Source organism: Mobula hypostoma, chromosome 5 (genome assembly GCF_963921235.1).
Source record: "Mobula hypostoma chromosome 5, sMobHyp1.1, whole genome shotgun sequence".
NCBI classification, from domain to species: Eukaryota; Metazoa; Chordata; class Chondrichthyes; order Myliobatiformes; family Myliobatidae; genus Mobula; species Mobula hypostoma.
In genome coordinates this window covers 2,011,664-2,031,039 of record NC_086101.1, presented here as the reverse complement: position 1 = coordinate 2,031,039, position 19,376 = coordinate 2,011,664, and the positions used below count along the sequence as shown (strand labels likewise).

General features: G+C 46.3%; 1 protein-coding gene across 2 annotated transcripts in view; it reads right to left on the bottom strand.

Moving 5' to 3' along the window:
* Nucleotides 1-19,010, bottom strand: part of daxx (death-domain associated protein) — a 51,881-nt gene extending 32,871 nt beyond the window's left edge. For both annotated transcript variants that reach the window (XM_063047854.1, XM_063047853.1), the window contains exons 1-4: nucleotides 18,620-19,010; nucleotides 13,043-13,925; nucleotides 7,626-8,045; nucleotides 5,406-6,288 (exon numbers count right to left, since the gene is read on the bottom strand). In XM_063047854.1, the coding sequence (XP_062903924.1) occupies nucleotides 5,406-6,288; nucleotides 7,626-8,045; nucleotides 13,043-13,925; nucleotides 18,620-18,862 (2,429 nt within the window). In that variant the 5' untranslated portion in view covers nucleotides 18,863-19,010. The remainder of the gene's footprint in view (nucleotides 1-5,405; nucleotides 6,289-7,625; nucleotides 8,046-13,042; nucleotides 13,926-18,619) is intronic.
* Nucleotides 19,011-19,376: the final 366 nt, after the last annotated feature.

Genomic DNA, 19,376 nt, shown 5'->3' with positions numbered 1-19,376 from the left:
CAATATACTGGGTTAAGTTCAGGACTTGACCGCAGCAAGAGCGGCCTGGCCTGAACCCAGCTTGGTCTGGTGTTAGAAGATCTTCGACTAAGGGGGATATTCTTTTCAGTATGAGTCTCGTAGAGTTTATAGAGGGTGCAGAGCAAGGAAATCGGTCTGTAGTTTTTAGGAATGTTGGGGTCTTTATTGAGTTTTAGGAGAGCAACAACTTTGGCTCTTCTCCACTTTTTACGTATTTTTAATGATCTTAGGCAACAGTTAAAAAGGGACAGAAGCCAGTGGAGTGCTTTAGGTCCAAGATGTTTACGGAATTCATTAAGAATCCCATCTATGCCAGCAGCTTTGTTGGATTTTAGCTGTGATACTTCATCCTTTAATTCTTCTAGGGTGAGAGGTGGGAAGATGTTATTCTCGTTTGAGAGAGCTGACTCCATCTCCTGATGTTGCTTTTCCTTTTGCCTCCGTTCCTTGTTATTTGGTCGACCATTTAGGATTAGTTGGTGGGCAACCTGATTGGGTGTTACGGCAGCAATTCTCTGTGGTGGTCTATTGTCTGAGTTGAGTTTCCGAACAGCTGCCCATGCCTTCTTACTGTTCTTGGTCATGTCTGTGTTTTCTATCAGTTCCTGCCAACGCTACTGTCTCTGTTGGCTCAGTCGAGACAGAACTGACTCTCTCATTTCAATTGTGTCTTGACCAAGTGGGTCTTGGTCATATAGGTTGACATACTCATCATAACTTTGCTTGATATCACTCGTCAATCCCTGAATATATTTGGTTCTGCAGCCTCTGGGCATGTTCTGCTGCGCTACTTTCCAGATTAGTCAGACAAATTCATCATAATGATCAGGTTCTGGTGGTATGGTATCGATAAGTTGATCAAGCGATTCTGCAAAAGATGTCCAATTTGCTTTTCTAAGGTTAAATCTTGGTAGGTACTGTTACGTGTCCAGTTTTGTTTTCCTGGGAGTCCATAGTTTCGTTTACTGTGGGTGTCACATGTCCCCAGTTTCGTTTTACTGGGGGTCCACAGTTTTGTTTCTGTGAGCGTTACCTTATGACATATGCTGACGGTATAAAAGAAGTGTGGACATTTTGCTGAAAGGGAGTTGAAGGAAAGAGAGAGAGAATGAAGATTGCAGGCTTTGAGCGATCAGGGAACAGCTCAAGATCGAGAAGGGTAAAGTCTAATGCTTACCCAAACCCAAAGGATTGGGTTAATCAGCGGCACACTGTTCATTGTGGGGATGTGTCTGTCCTTCGTATGATCCATGGGTGTGGATTTCGTGACAGTCACTTTGTGAAATCGCTCCTCGTGAACTTCAGAACAGTATTCTTCAGTTGGGATCTCCGGTAACCGTTTCTTTGTCCTCTAGCCGTGGAATCTTTGGAATTCGTCGTGACTGCCTCGTCGTTGCACTGTGAATCCACAAATCTCTCCTCTCACCTATTTCGTGAATTACTGGGACTCTCTGAACTGCCACTTTAAGACTGTGCTTGAGTAAGATTTGTTAAGAACAGGTTCTAAGTTTGACTGTAAGGGAGCTATAGACGCATAACATTGTTAACTTCTGTTTAAGTAGTTTATTTAATGTTCAAAATTTTTGAGTAGATGTAAATAGTGATTTTTATATTAAAACCCGACTCAATTTGTTATCTCTTGCTGCTGGTACATTACGAAGTCCGAACAGTACTTTGATGGTACATATCTCAGAACTGGAAGGGATTCTACCTGGACTGGACGGTGTTGGGATTTGGGTATATGTTAGAGGACTGTTCGCGTGACGAGGTTGGAGCTTGCCGAGGTAACAAAGGCGAGGTCTGGGTTGTATTCTTTTTTCCATCTGGCACTTGTGAAGGTAGGGGTGCCCTTTGACTCGTATAGTAGCTCAAGGCTGTTGCTTAGAGCCCATGATACAACTTCTCCATTTGTGTCGTCATCTTCGTATCCCTAGTTGGTGCTATGGCTATTAAAGTCACCAATAATGAGGTACATTTTGTCCTAGAGATCTAGGTTAGATGGCCACATGAATTGTTCATTAGGGGGTCTGTAGACCAAGATGATATTTATGTGTTTTGTTTCAACTTTCAGAAGTTCCATTGAGCCAGCTTGGATGTTTGCTGTGCTCATTACTATAGATTTCCCTTTAACAAAGATGGCACTTCCATAAGTTTGGCTAGCCAAGTGCATTCCTGGCACATAGTTGTTCATGGTTGTTCAGCCTATGAGATGCACAAGATGTCGGGTTTTAAGTTTGCCAGGATTTCTGCTTTACTGTGGCTGAAGCCTTTGATGTTGTGGCTAACGATTTTCAAGATTTCCAGTGGGCTTTTACCACCCACTGGATCACCTGGTCTGGCGCGTAATGTCAGGATTGGTCTCCTTTCGGATTAACAGGGTCACGACGTGAACGTTCCTGACTCAATAAAGATGGAATGTGAAAGTAAGCCAATGATATTAAAAAGGATACCATGTTTCTTCAGATACTCCAAGTGTCGAGAGGCGTGAGTGGATATTGAACTGCTGGAAAACGATGCTGGATAGGTAGTAATGGCGGACAACGAAAAGGCAGATGAACTGAATAAGTATTTTGTACCAGCCTTCACTTGCAGTATGGTGGAAGTCCCAGGTGTCATGAAGTGTGTGAAAATATCATTACTAGAGAAGGTTCTTGGGAAACAGGAAAGTCTGAAGGTAGACAAGTCATCTGGACTAGATAGTCTGCATCCCAGAGTTCTGAAAGAGGTGGCTGAAAGATTGTGGAGGCATTATTAATTATCTTTCAAGAATCGAGATTCTGGAGCGGTTTCGGAAGATTGGAAAATTGCAAATGTCACTCCACTCTTCCAGAACTGAGAGGGGCAGATGGAAACTATAGGCCAATTAGTCTGACCTCAGTGGCTGGAGTCAATTATTAAGGATGAGGTCATGGGGTACTTGGAGACCATGATTAAAATATGCCACAGTCAGCATGGTTTCCTAAAGGGAAAATTTTGCCTGAAAATCTGTTGGAGTTCTTTGAAGAAAGAACCAGCTGGATAGACAAAGGAGAATTGGTCAATGTTGTGTACCTGGATCTTCAGAAGGTCTCTGACAAAGGGGCTACGAGCCCACGGTATTACAGGAAAGTTTCTTTCACAGAAAAAAGTGTCTGACTGGCAAAGAATGGCAATAAAGGGAGCCTTTCCTGGTCTGCTGCCTGTAAGGAGTTTGTACATTCTTCCTATGCCTGCATGGGTTTCCTCTGGGTGCTTCAGCATTTCCCACAGCCCAAAGCCGTACCGGCTGGCGAGTTAATTGTTCATTGTAAATTGTCCCATGATTAGGCTCGGATTAAATCTGTTGTAGGCTTCCACAGCTCAAAGGGCCAGAAGGGCCTATCCCACGCTGTGTCTCAATAAATAAATAAATAGTTGTCAGATAAAGTTTGTGAACCCTCTGAAATTGCCTGGTTTTCTGCATTAACTACTTCCAAAATGTGCTCTGATCTTCATCTAAGTCACAATAACAGACAAACACAATCTGCCAAAACTAGTAACACCAACAATTGTATTTCTTCTCGTCAATACCTGGTACACCATTTAAATAATCGCAGTCTAGGTTTTAAAAAAAAAACAAGACAAGATGGGAGGTGTGGGTTGTAGGGGTACCCTGCCCAGTTACTGACAGGGCCTGCTCTTCCCAAGAAAGATCTGTTTATGTACACCATGCCTTGATCAAAGCAACCTTCAGACAACCTTAGAAGAAGAATTGTAGAGATGCATGAAGCTGGAAATGGCTACAAAAGCTTTTCTTTCAAAGAGCTGAATGTTCATTAGTTTACAGTACGACAAACTGCCTACCAATGGAGGAAATTCAGTAATGTAGCAACTCTCCCTAGGAATGGGCATCCTGCAAAGATCACACCAAGAGCACAATGTGTAATGCTGTAAGTGAAAAAGAACCCAAGGTAACAGCAAAAGACCTGGAGCTCTAGAACTTGCTAAGGTTCAAGTGTCCACTGTAAGAAAAACACTCAACAAGAATGTTGTTTGTGGAAGGACACCACGGAGGAAGCCACTGCTCTCCAAAAGAAAATATTGCTGCATGTCTCAAGTTTGCAAAAAATTACCCAGATGTTCCACAATGCTTCTGGGACAATGTTCTGTGGACAGAAGTTGAACTTTTTGGCAAAAATGCATACTATATGTTTAGTGGAAAACCAACACCAAAACCTCATCCCAACTGTGAAGCACGATGGATGATAGAAGCGTCATGGTTTGGGGCTGCTTTATTCCCTCAGGGCCTGGACAACTTGCATTTGTTGAGGAAACAACCATTTCAAAACTGTATCGAGACATTTTACAGCAGAATGTCAGGATAGCACTCTGTCACCCAAAGCTTAATAGAAGTTGGATGATGCAACAATGATCCAAAACACAAGAATAAGTCAACAGAATGGTTTAAAAAAAGATGACAGTTCATGTTTTAGAATAGCCAAGTCAGAGAACAGACCTTAACCCAACTGAGACCTGAAGAGGGCTGTTCATGCAAGGCATCCCAGATCCCAGAAGTATTGATGAACTGTATGGAGGAATGGTCTAAATTCCTCTTTGCTGTTGTGCAAGTCTGATCAGCAGCTACAGAAAACGTTTGGTGAAGGTTATTGCTGCTAAAGCAGGTTCTACCAGTTATTAAATACAAGGGTTCACATATACTTTTTTCCAACCTGGGCTGTGAATGATTAAACAATGCTTTTGATAAAGACATGAAAAGTACAATTGTTTGAGTTCAGGCAGATTGTGTTTGTCTATTATTGACTTCGATTAAGATCAGACCACATTTTGAGCAACTAATGCAGAAAACCAGGTAACTGCAAAGGGTTCATCATGTTCTTCTTCCAGCGATACATTATGGGGTGAAGGGGCTGCTCCTGAGCTGCACTGGTCTGTGTACCAGATTTCTTCTTTTGGCGTGTCTATCAAAATTAACCGGTCAAAAGGTTTAAAAAAACACAACAGATGTAAGAGAAAACAGTGTAAAACTGGAAGGGTGCTTGCTGAACCTGGTTGTAAATAAGAAAAAATCCAAAATGTACAGACTCATACTTACTTTACTACACTGGCTGTCAGCACATTCCCAGCCCCCTTCCACAATCCCTATAACTATTTTAAGCTGGTTGTAAAAACACAGCCCAGGGCAAGTTAAGACAAGCATCTTCACTCATCCTGCTCTCAGCTGCCAGGTAAGCAGGTTGGGTATGTGTGACAGACCTACCTCTTCCCCAAGGTCTTGAGCATCTGGTGGACAAGCAACAATAAAGTCAAAGCCATCTGTGCCAGATATTTTGGTGTTAATTGGGTGGTTTTTAATGGCAATTTGCAGCAAGAATTACAAAAAAATGGAAACTTCAGCTTTCACTTACCGGCACCCCACATCTCTCTCCCGTTTAATTCTCTTTGTAACTGGTGAATCCTCTCCCTCTTTTCCGTTTACTGTAGTTAAACAGGTTTCTGGACACGGTCTATCCGTTTCCAACAACTGATCTTTACGGGTGATGGACTTTTTATCCAAGTGTGCAGTGACTCTCTGGGTCAAAGACTGAGACTGTGCCTCAGGGCAGGCCAAAGTTCCGACATCACAAGTGAATGCTGGCAGGTTGTTGGTTACTTGCTGAGTATCATCACGTGTCTCAGAGGGAAGTTCTGACATCTCCAGGTTCTGCCCACTGGAGTCTGCTCGTTTTCTCTTAGCCGGCTTTGCTGGCTTTTCATCTTTCACCTCCTCACGTTCAGATGTTGCAGGGCTGGACACGGCATTTCCAACCCCTTCTCGCATGGTGTTGCCCTCCACTCCCAGCTGGTCCTTTCCCTCAGGGCTCTCTGTACTGTCAAGCATCGCAACATGCCCCACAGTACTGACAGGCATGTGCTTGTTGCTTGAGCCGATGACCTCCTCAGGGAGAACACTCCCACCCTGACCATTTGAGCCAACGGATGCCAGCTCATTACTTGCTGCATCTCCTTTTTCCATGGCACTGGGCGGCCCAATGACACCCTCAATGGCAGCTCTCTCCCCTGTGGGCTGCTTCCCTTCCAGGTCACACTCTGTCTCTGGGTGGCTGGTGCAGACAGAGCGATTCTCAGTACAGGAGGCATCTCCACCTTCCAAAGGGCAGGCTATGTCCAACTTCTCCCTAACCTGGACCTCTGCAGACTCAGAATCTTCTTCACTCTCATCTGATGACTGGGAGGAGCTTTCAGACTGAACCTCAGCTTCATCAATCTCACTGCCTTCACATTTCTCATCTGAAACACAGTTGAGGATAGCAATTAATTCAGAAAGGGTCCCTGTGCCTCCCATTCACCACCCCATCCCGCAAGAGAACCAGCAGTGCTAAACTTTCTACTAAGCATGAAACAGACAACACTAGAAAATTTTCTGTCCACTAACAGTGAGCTCTTTACACAGACACAAAGGCTTTGCTTTAAGACACAATACAGGTCAAATGTGGGCACGTCGCCAAGTGGTTAAGGCATTGGACTAGCGACCTGAAGGTGTTCCCCAGCCGAGGGAACGTGTTCTGTCCTTGAGCAAGACACAATCACACATTGCTCTGCAACGACACTGGTACCAAGCTATATCGGCCCTTGCCCTTCCCTTGGACAACATTGGTGTCGTGGAGAGGGGAGACTTGCAGCATGGGCAACTGCTGGTCTTCCATACAATCTTGCCCAGGCCTGCACCCTGGAGAGTGAAGACTTTCCAGGTGCAGATCCATGGTCTCGCAAGACTAATGGATGCCTTTTTACTTTACAAGTCAAATATTTGGATAAAACTCCAGAGAAATGCTGGTCAGGAGTGATGTCATTATACTGGAGAGGGAGAAAAAGGATTAAAGAGTTTATTAGTGGGACTGGAGGGCTTGTGTTATGAGGAAAGAAAGTGGAGCACACCTTCCCACTCTGCCCCCCTCCCCCAGAGCATAGGATGCAAAGGGATGAACTTAGAGGGTTATAAAATTATGAGGAGACTAGACAAGGTTAATAGCTGAAATCTTTTTCCTCAGTAGGGCAGTCCACAACTCGAGGGCATAGGCTTAAATTGATAGTGGCAGACTTAAAGGGGACCCACAGGGCAAATTCTTCAGTGATGTACATGTTGGAACATTTCCAACCACAGCATTGTAACTTTGCCTTTCTGCCCAGAGATGAACAAGTAGTCAGGATGACTGATATCCAGTACAGAGAAGGAATCTACTTGTACTCAACACAATGGTCCAGAGGTGAGAGGGAACTGCCACATTTCAACTTATCTGCAATATTCACAATTGCGATGGATGTTCAGTTTTGCCCCTTCATTTCTCGTTCACCCCCCCCCGACGATTTATATAAACAAGCCACATCATTTCTCAGTAAGGGGTGGTTTAAAGGTTCCAGGGAGTAGACAAGAGAATGGAGTTGTTAAATAAACAGCCAAGATTAGCTGGTGGAGCATACTTGATGGGCTGAATGGCCTAATTCTGCACTTATGGTAAACAAAATCCCAGGAACAATTCATGCAGAATAGGAACTACTCTGTCTCCTCCCCCCCCAACACATAGAAATAAATGGAAGGGAAGGACATGGGCATTGATTAATCATACCTTCTTGGGGCTCTTCCTCAGCATCGACTGCCTCTTCGATTTTAGACAGCTCCTCTTCAATGTCAGGTTCAGACGACAAATCTTCATCTTCCTCTTCTTCATCATCCTCTTCCTCCTCCTCCTCATCGTCAGAGGCAGCATTTTCCACCACGTCCACTTGTTGTCCTTCCCCTTCAGCCTCAGGTACCTTTTGTACCTCCTCTTGTTCATCGCTGACGTTCTCCCTTCCTGCTTCGGAGGGAGGAGGGACAGTAGACTGCTGTTGTTTCTTCTTCTTTCTCTTCTCCTCCTCCTCCATTTCGCTAACGTCCTGGATCTCAGCGTACTTCTTCACCACCTCATCCAGGTGCTGAAGTGCAACTGCCCTGTTTTGCCGAAGCCTCTTTTCCAACGTGATGTCTGTTACGGCTGGATCTTTGCCTGGAAAACATCACATTGGGAGCAATGATTCCACAAGACAAAACTGTCGTACTTATAATGTTGTAGGTTACAGCCTGGCTCGCTCTCTGCCTTTCTCCAGGACTCCAGCGTACAGCCCCAGTCACCACAAAGATTCGGAGTTTGTGGTGTTCCAGCTTCCTCCACACTCCACAGACATACCAATTACTAGGTTAGTCAGTCATTGTAAATTGCCCGTGTTCAGGTTAGGGTTAATCAGTGGGCTGTTGGGTGGCAGGGCTCAAAGAGCCTGTTCAGCTCTCTATTTTGAGATAAAGTATTGGCCTCTGTAAACAGCTTGTAGCATAAGGGAGGACATAAATGGGAACAAATTTGGGCTGCTCTCCCTGGAGTGTCATAGTCCAAAGGAAGACATGACAGAGTGAACAGTTACCATCTTTTCTCTAGAATAGAAACGTCAAATACCAGAAGGATGTGAGGGGTTTAAAAACATAACTTGGAATAGGCAGTAGTAGAAGCAGGAAGGTTGATGAGGTTAGATAGCCAAGAATTGATGGACATAGAAGAGGATATTAATTTCATTTAGCCATACAGCAGGATTACTGCCCTTCCAGCGTAATGAGCTCGCGACGCCCAATTACAGCATGTGATCAATTACACGAGGAATTCTGCAGATGCTGGAAATTCAAGCAACACACATCAAAGTTGCTGGTGAACGCAGCAGGCCAGGCAGCATCTCTAGGAAGAGGTACAGTCGACGTTTCAGGCTGAGACCCTTTGTCAGTCCTGACCTGGCCTGCTGCGTTCACCAGCAACTTTGATGTGTGTTATGTTATCAATTAACCTACTAACCTATACATCTTTGGCATGTGGAAGAAACCAGAACATCCGGAGGAAACCTATATGGTCACAGGGAGAATGTAAAACCCATTACAGGTGGCAGTAGGAACTGGCACCACTACACTAATCAGGCCACCCCTAAATTTGCATCAGGAGTTGTACAACAGGAGGGGTGAAATGTCCTGTCCACTGTTGTACTGTCCTCTGGCTATGCATGGACGACCAACGTGTTGAAGGTCAGCACGGACTCCACAAGCCGAGGAGTCTGCCTCTGTTCTGTGCAACTCCTTCGGAGAGGGATAGGAACAACCGAGTTACGGAAACGTTTAATTGGAGTACGGGGAATTATGAGGCTATCAGGCAGGAACTTGAAAGCATAAATTGGAAACAGACGTTCTCAGGGAAACACACCGAAGAAATGTGGCAAATGTTAGGGGTTATTTGCATGGGGTTTTGAGTAGGTACGTTCCAATAAGACAGGGAAATGAGGCAGGATTTATGAACATTTGGAGAGGCATAATATAATTAGGAATAGTCAGCATGGTTTGTCAAGGGCAGGTCGTGCCTTACAAGCCTGGTTGAATTTTTTGAGGATGCGACTTAAACACATTGATGAAGGAAGAGCAGTAGGTGTAGTGTATATGGATTTCAGCAAGGTACCCCATGCAAGGCTTACTGAGAAAGTAAGGAGGCATGGGATCCAAGGGGACATTGCTTTGTAAATCCAGAACTGGCTTGCCCACAGAAGGCAAAGAGTGGTCGTAGACGTGTCATATTCTGCATGGAGGCCAGTGACGTGCCTCAGGGATCTGTTCTGGGACCCCTACTCTGTGATTTTATAAATGAGGACGTGGAGGGATGGGTTAGTAAGTTTGCTGATGACACAAAGGTTGGAGGTGTGGATAGTGTGGGCGGCTGTCAAGAAGTTACAACAGGACATTGATAGGATGCAAAACTGGGCTGAGAAGTGGCAGATGGAGTTCAACCCAGATAAGTATAAAGTGGTTCATTTTGGTAGGTCAAATATGATGGCAGAATATAGCATTAATGCCAAAACTCTTGGCAGTGTGGAGGATCAGAAGGATCTTGGGGTCCGAGTCCATAGGACGCTCAAAGCAGCTGCACAGATTGACTCTGTGGTTAAGAAGGCATACGGTGTATTGGCCTTCATCAATCATGGGATTGAGTTTAGGAGCTGAGAGGTAATGTTGCAGCTATATAGGACCCTGGTCAGACCCCACTTGGAGTACTGTGCTCAGTTCTGGTCACCTCACTACAGAAAGGATGTGGAAACTATAGAAAGGGTGCAGAGGAGATTTACAAGGATGTTGCCTGGATTGGGGAGCATGCCTTATGAGAATAGGTTGAGTGAACTTGGCCTTTTCTCCTTGCAGCGACGGAGGATGAGAGGTGACCTGAAAGAGGTGTATAAGATAATGAGAAGTATTAATCGTGCGGATAGTCAGAGGCTTTTCCCAGGGCACGAGAGGGCATAGTTTTAAGGTGCTTGGAAGTAGGTACAGAGGAGATATCAGGGGTAAGTTGTTGTTGTTTGTTTGTTTGTTTTTTTACGCAGAGAGTGGTGAGTGCATGGAATGGGCTGCCAGAGGTGGAAACGATAGGGTCTTTTAACAGACTCCTGGATAGCTACATGGAGCTTAGAAGAATAGAGGGCTATGGGTAAAGCCTAGGTGGTTCTAAGGCAGGGACACGTTTGGCACAGCTTTGTGGGCCGAAGGGCCTGTACTGTGCTGTATGTTTTCTGTTTCTAACTAATGTTCTCAGACGAAGATTTCCCAGAGCTCCCACCCACCACCTGAAGAACACCCAATCACATTAACAAAGAGAGAAAACATTGTTAGAAAAACCCCTTCAATTGTATTATAGTCTCAGCCTTGCCAGATATATTGGGGTGTAGGACTCGTTCTGGACCTCTGTTTAAATTCAGCTGGACCAACAGACACAGGCAATCCTCACCAATTTCTGTGGAATAGAATGTAGGCCCGTAACAAAAGGCCCTTCAGCTCACATCTTCTATGCCTACACAATTCTTCCATTTTCCTCCCATTCGTGTGCCTATCTAAGCATTTATTAAATCTCTCGAATGCTTTTGTCTCCACCATCACCCCAGGCAGCCTGCCCCTCATCACAGAGAAAGTCCCCCCGTCCCCACCAACGCCCATGCTTGAAGCTGTTCATACCCTGCCTTGGACCTCTACTAACATCCCACTTGTATACTTTACCAGCTTCTCGAAGATTAAAGATCAGATTTATTTGTCACATGCACATTGAAACATAGTGAAATGTGTCGTTTGAATATGCCCCTCACATTAAAAAGAAAATGCATGCCAAAACGGCAATGTTACAATAGTCATGGGGGATTTCAATGTTTAGTTAGATTGGGAAAATTAGGTTGGTGGAGGGGGAATTTCGAGAATGTCTACGAGATGGCTTTTTAGAGCAGCTCATGGTTGGGCCTACAATGGGATCAACTATTCTGGATTGGGTGTTGTGCAAAGAACCGGGTGTGATTAGACACCTTAAGACAAACGAATCCTTAGGAGCAAGCGATCATAATATGACCAAGTTCACCCTGCAATTTTAGAAGGACAAGATACATCAGTATTACAGTGGAGTTAAGGCAACCATAGAGACACGAGAGGGGAGTTGGCCAGAGTTTACTGGAAAAGAACACTGGCAGGGAGGATGGCTTTATTGCCAAGTTTGTGGACGAAACAAACATAGCTGGAGCGGCAGGCAGTTTTCATATGATCATAAGACACAGGAGCAGAATTAGGCCATTTGGCCCATCATTTTGAGGAAGTAGTGGAAGACACTAGCAGTATGCCTGATGTTGTAATGTGTGAAGGAAGAGAAGTGGATGCAGTTACTATTACAAGAGAGAAGGTGCTCAAAAAGCTGAAAGACCTAATGGTACACAAGTCACCCGGACCAGATGAACTGCACCCTAGGGTTCTGAAAGAGGTAACGTTAGAGATTGTGGCGGCATTAGAAATGATCTTTTAAAAATCATTGGACTCTGGCATGGTGCCAGAGGACTGGAAAATTGCAAATGTCACTCCACTCTTTCAAGAAAGGAGGAAAGCATCAGAAAGGATTTATAGACCAATTGGCCTGACCTCAGTGGTTGGGAAGATGTTGAAGTCAATTGTTAAGGATGAGATGATGGAGTACTTGGTAACACAGGACAATTAGTACAAAGTCAGCATGGTTTCCTTCAGGGAAAATCCTGCCTGAGGAATCCGTTGGAATTCTTTGAAGAGATTACAAGTCAGATAGATAAGGGGATGCAGTAGATGTTGTATATTTGGATTTTCAGAAGGCCTTTACCAGGTTAAGAGCCCATGGTATTACAGGAAAGTTACTAACATGGTTAGAGCACTGAATGATTGGTAGGAGGCAGTGAGTGGGAATAAAATGATCCTTCTCTGGTTGGCTGCCAGTGACTAGTGGTGGTCCGCAGGGGTCGGTGTTGGGACCACTTCTTTTTATGCTGTATATCAATGATTTAGATGATGGAATAGATGGTTTTGTTGCCAAGTTTGCAGAAGATACGAAGATTGGTGGAGGGACAGGTAGCGTTGAAGAAACAGGTAGGATGCAGGAGGACTTAGATTAGGAGAATCATCTTAGAAAAGATGTGATGGCATTGGAGAGGGTCCAGAAGAGGTTCACAAGGATGATTCCAGGAATGATAGGGTTATCACAAGTGGAACGTTTGATAGCTCTGGGTCTGTACTTGCTGGAATTCAGAAGGATGAGGGGGATCTCATTCAAATCTTTCGAGTGTTGAAAGGCCTAGATATGAAAAGGATGTTTCCCATGGTGGGAGAGTCTAACACAATAGGACACAGCTTCAGGATAGAGCGAGCTCTTTCAGAACAGAGATGTGGAGAAATTTTTTTAGCCAGAGGGTGGTGAATGTGGAGTTTGTTGCCACATGCAGTGGTGGACGCCAGGTCGCTGGGTGTACTTAAGGCAGAGATCAATAGGTTCTTGATTGGACATGGCATCAAAGATTATGGGGAAAAGGCCAGGAAATGGGTTGAGGAGGAGATCGAAAAGAAGGATCAGCCTTGGTTGAATGATGGAGCAGACTCGATGGGCCAGATGGCCTAATAGAGCTCCTATATCTTGTGTATAGGGTCCAGCCCTACCTGGTTTATAGTCGTCAGTGAGGTGACTGCCGAAGTTGTAGACCAAGTCCAGGTGGCGTCTCTCCTGCAGCCTATTGCCGACCTCGCGGAACACATCCTGCGCCATACTTTGAATCTGCCTTTGGCTCAGTCCCAGGTTGTATCGCGTGCTAGCTTTGTGCATGATGTTCCTGATGTCCTGATAGTCGGGGAAGTGGTCAGGTTTGTTAATGAACTTCTCCACTTTGCGGTTGATTTCTGGGTAGCGTGTACCAGAGAAGGGAATGCGCTGCTCAATAACACGGCCCGTTAGGCTTGAGCAGTTCTTCAACTCACACAACTTTTCAAAGATTTTCACCATCTTTTTCTTCAGCCGGTGCTCCTGAACGTAGGAGGAGTCTTCATCTTCCAAATCATTCAGATCCAGCTCTTTCTCCTGAAGACGTTTGATTTCATCAGCATAAACTTTTAACAGGTTCTCCAGGTAACGGATCTGACGCCGTGACCCAGAGCCTGTTCGTTTCTTTTCACCTGAAGCAAGGTCTGGAACTGATGTGGAGGCTGCTTCCTCTGATGGGGCAGCAGGTTTCCCAGGGCAGTCTTCTTTCTCCTTGGTGTCTGTGACAGACTGACCCTCAACAGCCACCGGCTGATGCTTTGAATTCTCCTTACTAGCCAAAGCAAGTTTGGTTTTTTGGGAATTGGCTTTGAGTGCAGTACACAGCTCATTAATGTAAACGAAGACTTTGTTCTTCCTGCCCTGAACCCGGGTCAGGCAGCGTCCCAGTACGTTACGGAACTCTGTGGAGGCCAAATACTCTGGAAAAGCCTTGCTGTACTTCCTCTGCAGGAAATTTATCACTTCTGGGTTTTCTTCTGTTAATGTTTCACAGAATTCCACAAACTGAAAGAGATCGGGAATGTGGTGGAAGGAAGAACAAACAGAAAAGTAAAACATTAGTGAAAAAATAAAACTAATGTTAACAAGCCCACCTTCAAACACTGTCACTTTCGCACTGGAACTGTGCTCAAAACCTTCCATTTACAAAGGTCGTCAATCAAACCAAAAAGCTAACCTTCCCGCAAGTGTCTTCCTAGATCAAGGTACCGAACCTTTTCATGGCATGGAGCTTGTCATCAACCAAGTGGAACACGGATGCCCGGCTGGGACCTGCTGTCCAGAGGAGTTCTGGCTAACCTTCAGGGTTTCAATAGCACGGACCTGTTATTAATCGGGAAATTTGGATCCCCGGTCGGGACCCCCTGTCCAGAGGAGTTCTGGCTAACCTTCAAGGTTTCAATAGCACGGACCTGTTATTAATCGGGAAATTTGGATCCCCGATTGGGACCTGCTGTCCAGAGGAGTTCTGGCTAACCTCCGGGGTTTCACTAGCACGGACCTGTTATTAATCGGGAAATGTGGATCCCTGGTTGGGACCACCCCCTGTCCAGAGGAGTTCTGGCTAACCTTCAGGGTTTCCATAGCACGGACCCGTTATCAATCAAGAGAAATGTGGATCCCTGGTAGGGAACACCCCCCCCCGCCCCCCGTCCAGAGGTAGATGGGGACACATTCACCTCCCCCAGCTGACACATGAATATACCTGCAGCTTTGATCTAACATCCAAAATACCAGCTCAGTGAGTGCAAGGCACAGGCAACATTTCTCATACCAACCTGATGTGCACAACAGTTGTTGAGTAAGTGCACAGCAAGGACTCAGATAGTAAATGTAACCATTTATTTCCCCACACCACTGGTTAAGCAATAAACTCTGGACAGGACACAGAAAACTTCTGCCAAACATGCTGCAGCAGAATGTGTAAACTGAAAATTTGATGGAGAAAGTAGAAGGGAAGTAAACACTGGCAGGAGAGTGAGGCATGGTGATTATGTTTGAATTTAATTTAACTTCAAATATGGGAAGCAATGCATTACTAAACAACCAAAAAAAAACGAACCGTGGATGCACAGTAATTACTGTAAATGTGTTCTACCCCAATTGGAAAACAAACAGGGCAGTGAACCTGTCAACATACATGGCATTCTCATATTGTAGCAGCATAGAGCAGGCAACAGTCACCCCAAACAAGACTGAGTTTGGGTTAGACATTTGCCAAAAGCTGTGCTATGAATTCCAGGCTCAGTTCTCCCTACCCAATACGGCTTTCCTCTGCACCTCTTCAAATCTCACTTCCAACATTTTCAACTATTTTTAAACCAATGGCAGCTGTACCTTCAGCTGCCAAGGGTTCAATAATCTACAATCATGCCCAAACGCCCTCCACAACCTAATGGTTATAACAAGTATATCGGCAGCTCTGATTAGAGACCAAAACAACATAAATTTCTAAGATCAATTTTCAGACCCGCCTTAACAATCAAAAAGAGTCACACCTCCAGGCTTTTTGAGAATGAGACGGCAGCTTTGTATTCCCTCTTCCTCTTTTCTAATTAACAGGCTAACAAACTGGGTTACATTTTAAAATTAGCAGGAGCCTATTCAACTGTACAGTTTTGAAAAGTGGACTCCCAAGGAATCTACAATCAGCTCTTTAAAAAGGGTGGGGAATACAAAGCAAGTCTCAGTAAATCTAATATTAATACCTTCCAGTTCCCCTTTTACGTCAGAGGTTGCTATGTCTTTTCCTATTCACTCTAAGTCTCACAGCTACCTGAAGCAGATTGCAATGCTATAATATCACAATTTAACTTTTCCTTAATCTGTACAATACACCTTTCTCCCAAGATCTAGCTATTAACCACAAAGTTAAATATTTACAACGAAAGACCTCCAGAAAAGGAACCATGGATAGACAGGAAGTGAAAGGACAGACAGTGATCTCTGACCTTGGACAAGCTGTTCTGTGGACACTACAATGTCACATGAACAAACAGATGGCCAGATTGCTTTTTAGTGATGCTACTTGGAGGACAAGAGGCGGTATGATTAAGATACTAGGACTGCTAATATATTATTTCATGTCGGAGTGAGGCAGAGGATATTCTGAACAGAATTTGCGGGTATCACCAGACTGATGCCATTTCTAACAGCTCAATATTGAGATAACAAATAAATATAAGAGATTGAGTTATTAATTTATGTCACTTTGAGAAGTGATTTTTTTGATCGCTTGGATTGTAATGGCAAGGGAAGACATTTCCACTTTGGGTACCTGATAAGAGCAGAACGTCCAGATAAGATGCAGGGCAAGACACCCGCCAATCTGTCCAATCAACAAGGCTTAGCCCCGGGAGCATGTCCGCCTTTCCATTTCCCACAGCAGCCAGACTGGTTACCTCTGAGGCGCCCACTGTGGACAATCTCGTGCTGTGTGGATCTGCACCCACTAGAGAAAAGAGATTCAGTGCATCAGTCTGGGCTTGAATGAAACCCAGCAAGTCTCAGAACTGAAAGGATATGTTAATCCTGTGTCTCAGGGACAGCAGTTTGTTAAAAAAAAAACACTATTCTCATACTTAGTAATTTTAACATTGGGCAGTTAGGACAAACGCTCAGCTCAGTACACACATAAAAAGCTCAATTTTACCTCAGATTCTGGTGCCATTTAGAGATTCAAATTCAAGGGTTCAATCACAAAGATACTAAACTTACGGCATTAGTGCCAAAAACCCAGGAGCTCACTTAACACGCTTCTCATATTATCTAAGTGACTGACACTTGCAACAGTTTGCAAGGACTGTGCATTTCCTGCAGTGACAACAAAAATGAGAAGTTGCAAAACTGGGCCTCTGTTACCTGTCACGTTACACATTGATTCCTCACTGGAAAAGCACAGGGGATGCGAAGTAGTGTTAATATCTGCTCTTCACTGACAATCAAAGACAAGCACAGACAAGGAACGGTGCATGTCTGGCTGCTGTACAGTCGTTACCTGATTCCTAGCCAGACAACTATTTCGCACAACACTCGTACTTAACTGAGAAAACAATTGTGCAAGTTCAAACGCTGGATCAGCTTGTACAACTATAGACATTGCTGTGAAAACACAGGGCTGTGTGGAGTGCACTGCATCACGGTGCTACCGAAAGTTCTCTCAACAGGCAGGAAGCACTTTGTCTCCAGAAAGGAAGGGCAGAAATGCTCAGGTATACCAGTTAAAAGTTTGAAACATTCCCCTCAGGCACTTGAAATGCTAAGATGTCTTTTTTTTCAAATATTCACCTTTGCTGAGCAGTTTTCAAGCCACTCTATGAAATCAATACCGCACTTTCACAGCTTCAGTGTGTAACAATCCAACTTGAGGTAAAAGCTGTCAGAATAGCTGAGCAAAGGCACGTGCGGGAAGCGGGGAACACTCAACAACAGGCACTGGCCATCCCAGTGCTGAATCACTACACAGGGCACTCTCCATCCTCCACCTGCAACTCCTTGTTTACCCCGGGGGCGGGGGCGGGCAGGTAAATTCCAGCTCGCCTCCGAAGCTGTCATTCGCACTCAGAGAAGGACGAGCAGATGGGCACCGTTTCCAAGCCAGGACACGAGTCTCATCAGGACAGATCGCCTGACCTGCTCAAAACAGAAAGAGCAGCAGCAATTCTGACTGGAGGTCACAATGCAAGGCAAGGTCACTGTCTCGGGTGGTGTGTCAGGAAAAGGGCCGCACAAGAACTTCCTCTCGGCGAGTAGCATTTCCTAATTTCTGTGAGGACAAGCATGCCTGTTTTACATATCTAAATAACCGTGTGACGTGAAGCAGAAAAGCCCAATGTTTTTTTTTGCAGAGGAATGGGAGACGATCAGAATCAGCATCCACAGCAGAGGAAATCCAGCTGGCAGAAACCATTCTAGGAGCAGAATGCATGAGCCCTGTGGGGCTGGGTGGAGCTAAGAGGCATGAGGAAGAGGAGAACGTAAACGGAACAGAAATCTAGAAAGATAAATTACAGAAACCGTTTTGCACTGTACTGCCAATACACAACTCACTGAGATTAAACCTCCACCTGACTCTGGGGGACAACGTTAAAACTTCAGGACCCACCGCAGCCGAGCAAGTTCGGGGCAATAGACGCTCAGCGCTCACTGGGGGCAGGGGGCAAGGGCAAGGGCAGGGCAGGGCTGTATGTCATTCACCCGGGGTGAACCCAGCCGAACAGGCAGCAATGATCCAGGACAGACGGGACCCGGGCTGGGGAAGCCGAGGCCGAGCCTAATGCTGCGTTAACGCGGCCATCCGAGCTGTCAAGCGGGACCGAGCTTGGGATGTTCAGACAATTCACGGCCTGTTCCAGAGGGGAGCAGAGTACTCGGTCAGTCGGTATGGAGCGCAGTACAGGAGACAGGGTGGTAATGAAACAAAGGGAGGTAAGGGGGAGGCTCACGGACGGGCAGGCTGATTGCAAAGCGGCGTGGTGACTCTGACAGCAGGAGATCGATATCTGGGCTGGAGCGGCAGATCCGCCGGCACCGGGACAGAGGGCGACGCTCTCCCCGGTCCGGCCGGTGAGCAGCAGAACAAGCGGAGGGTCTGCCCGAGATGCCGGGAGGCAGGTCATTCCCACCCTCCCCAGGTCTTCCCGGAAAAGCGGAGGCTGCGTGCCCCTCCCCGGCCCGGCCGCCTCCTCCTCCGGCCTCACCTCACAGAACAGCCGCTGGTTCTCGAAGCGGACCAGGCCGCGCTCCTGCTCCCGTTGCCCCTCCTCGGGCCCGGCGTGGCCCGGGCCGGGCTGCAGCTGGACGCGGCGCGACCGGCAGTTGGAGGCCGAGGCCTGGACCTTGGTCGCCGCGCCCTCCTGCTCGTCGTCCGACAGCAGGTTCACCACGTCGCCCGAGGCCAGGCCCGGCTGCAGCCGCTCGCTGCCACCCCAGCGCAGCGCCATGAGGCGGCGGTGCGGCCAAGCTCAGCGGGAAGCGAGCGCCCGGCGCCCGGCCGAAAACACCGACGCCATCGACACAAAAGCTCCCCTCAGAGCCGAGCGAACGGACGACCGTCACACCGCGCTGCAACAGAACACCCCATTGGTCTACCCTACGACCCTTCGGCTGTAGTGTCGCTCGCACCCATTGGGTGACCTGCGGACGGGCTGGGGCGGTGGAAGAGAATCTAAATTATTATTGGTTTATGTCTCCAGAGTTGCGTGCCGATTCGTTCACGACGGGATGCTTCCTCTGATTGGCTGGAGGACCCTGCCGTTGCATTGGCTGCCTGCCGATATGCGCTGGAGCACTGAGCAGGATCCGCCTCAGCGTTGTACATTCTGATTGGGTGGAGTCTGGGAGAGGCGGGAAGGGCTCTGCTGATTGGCTCGCTTTTTTCGCGCCCAGGTTTTCTTTTCTCGTTTCCCCGCTCCCGGTTGGCCAGAACGCTGTTCCTTAGTGAATGCTGATTGGTTC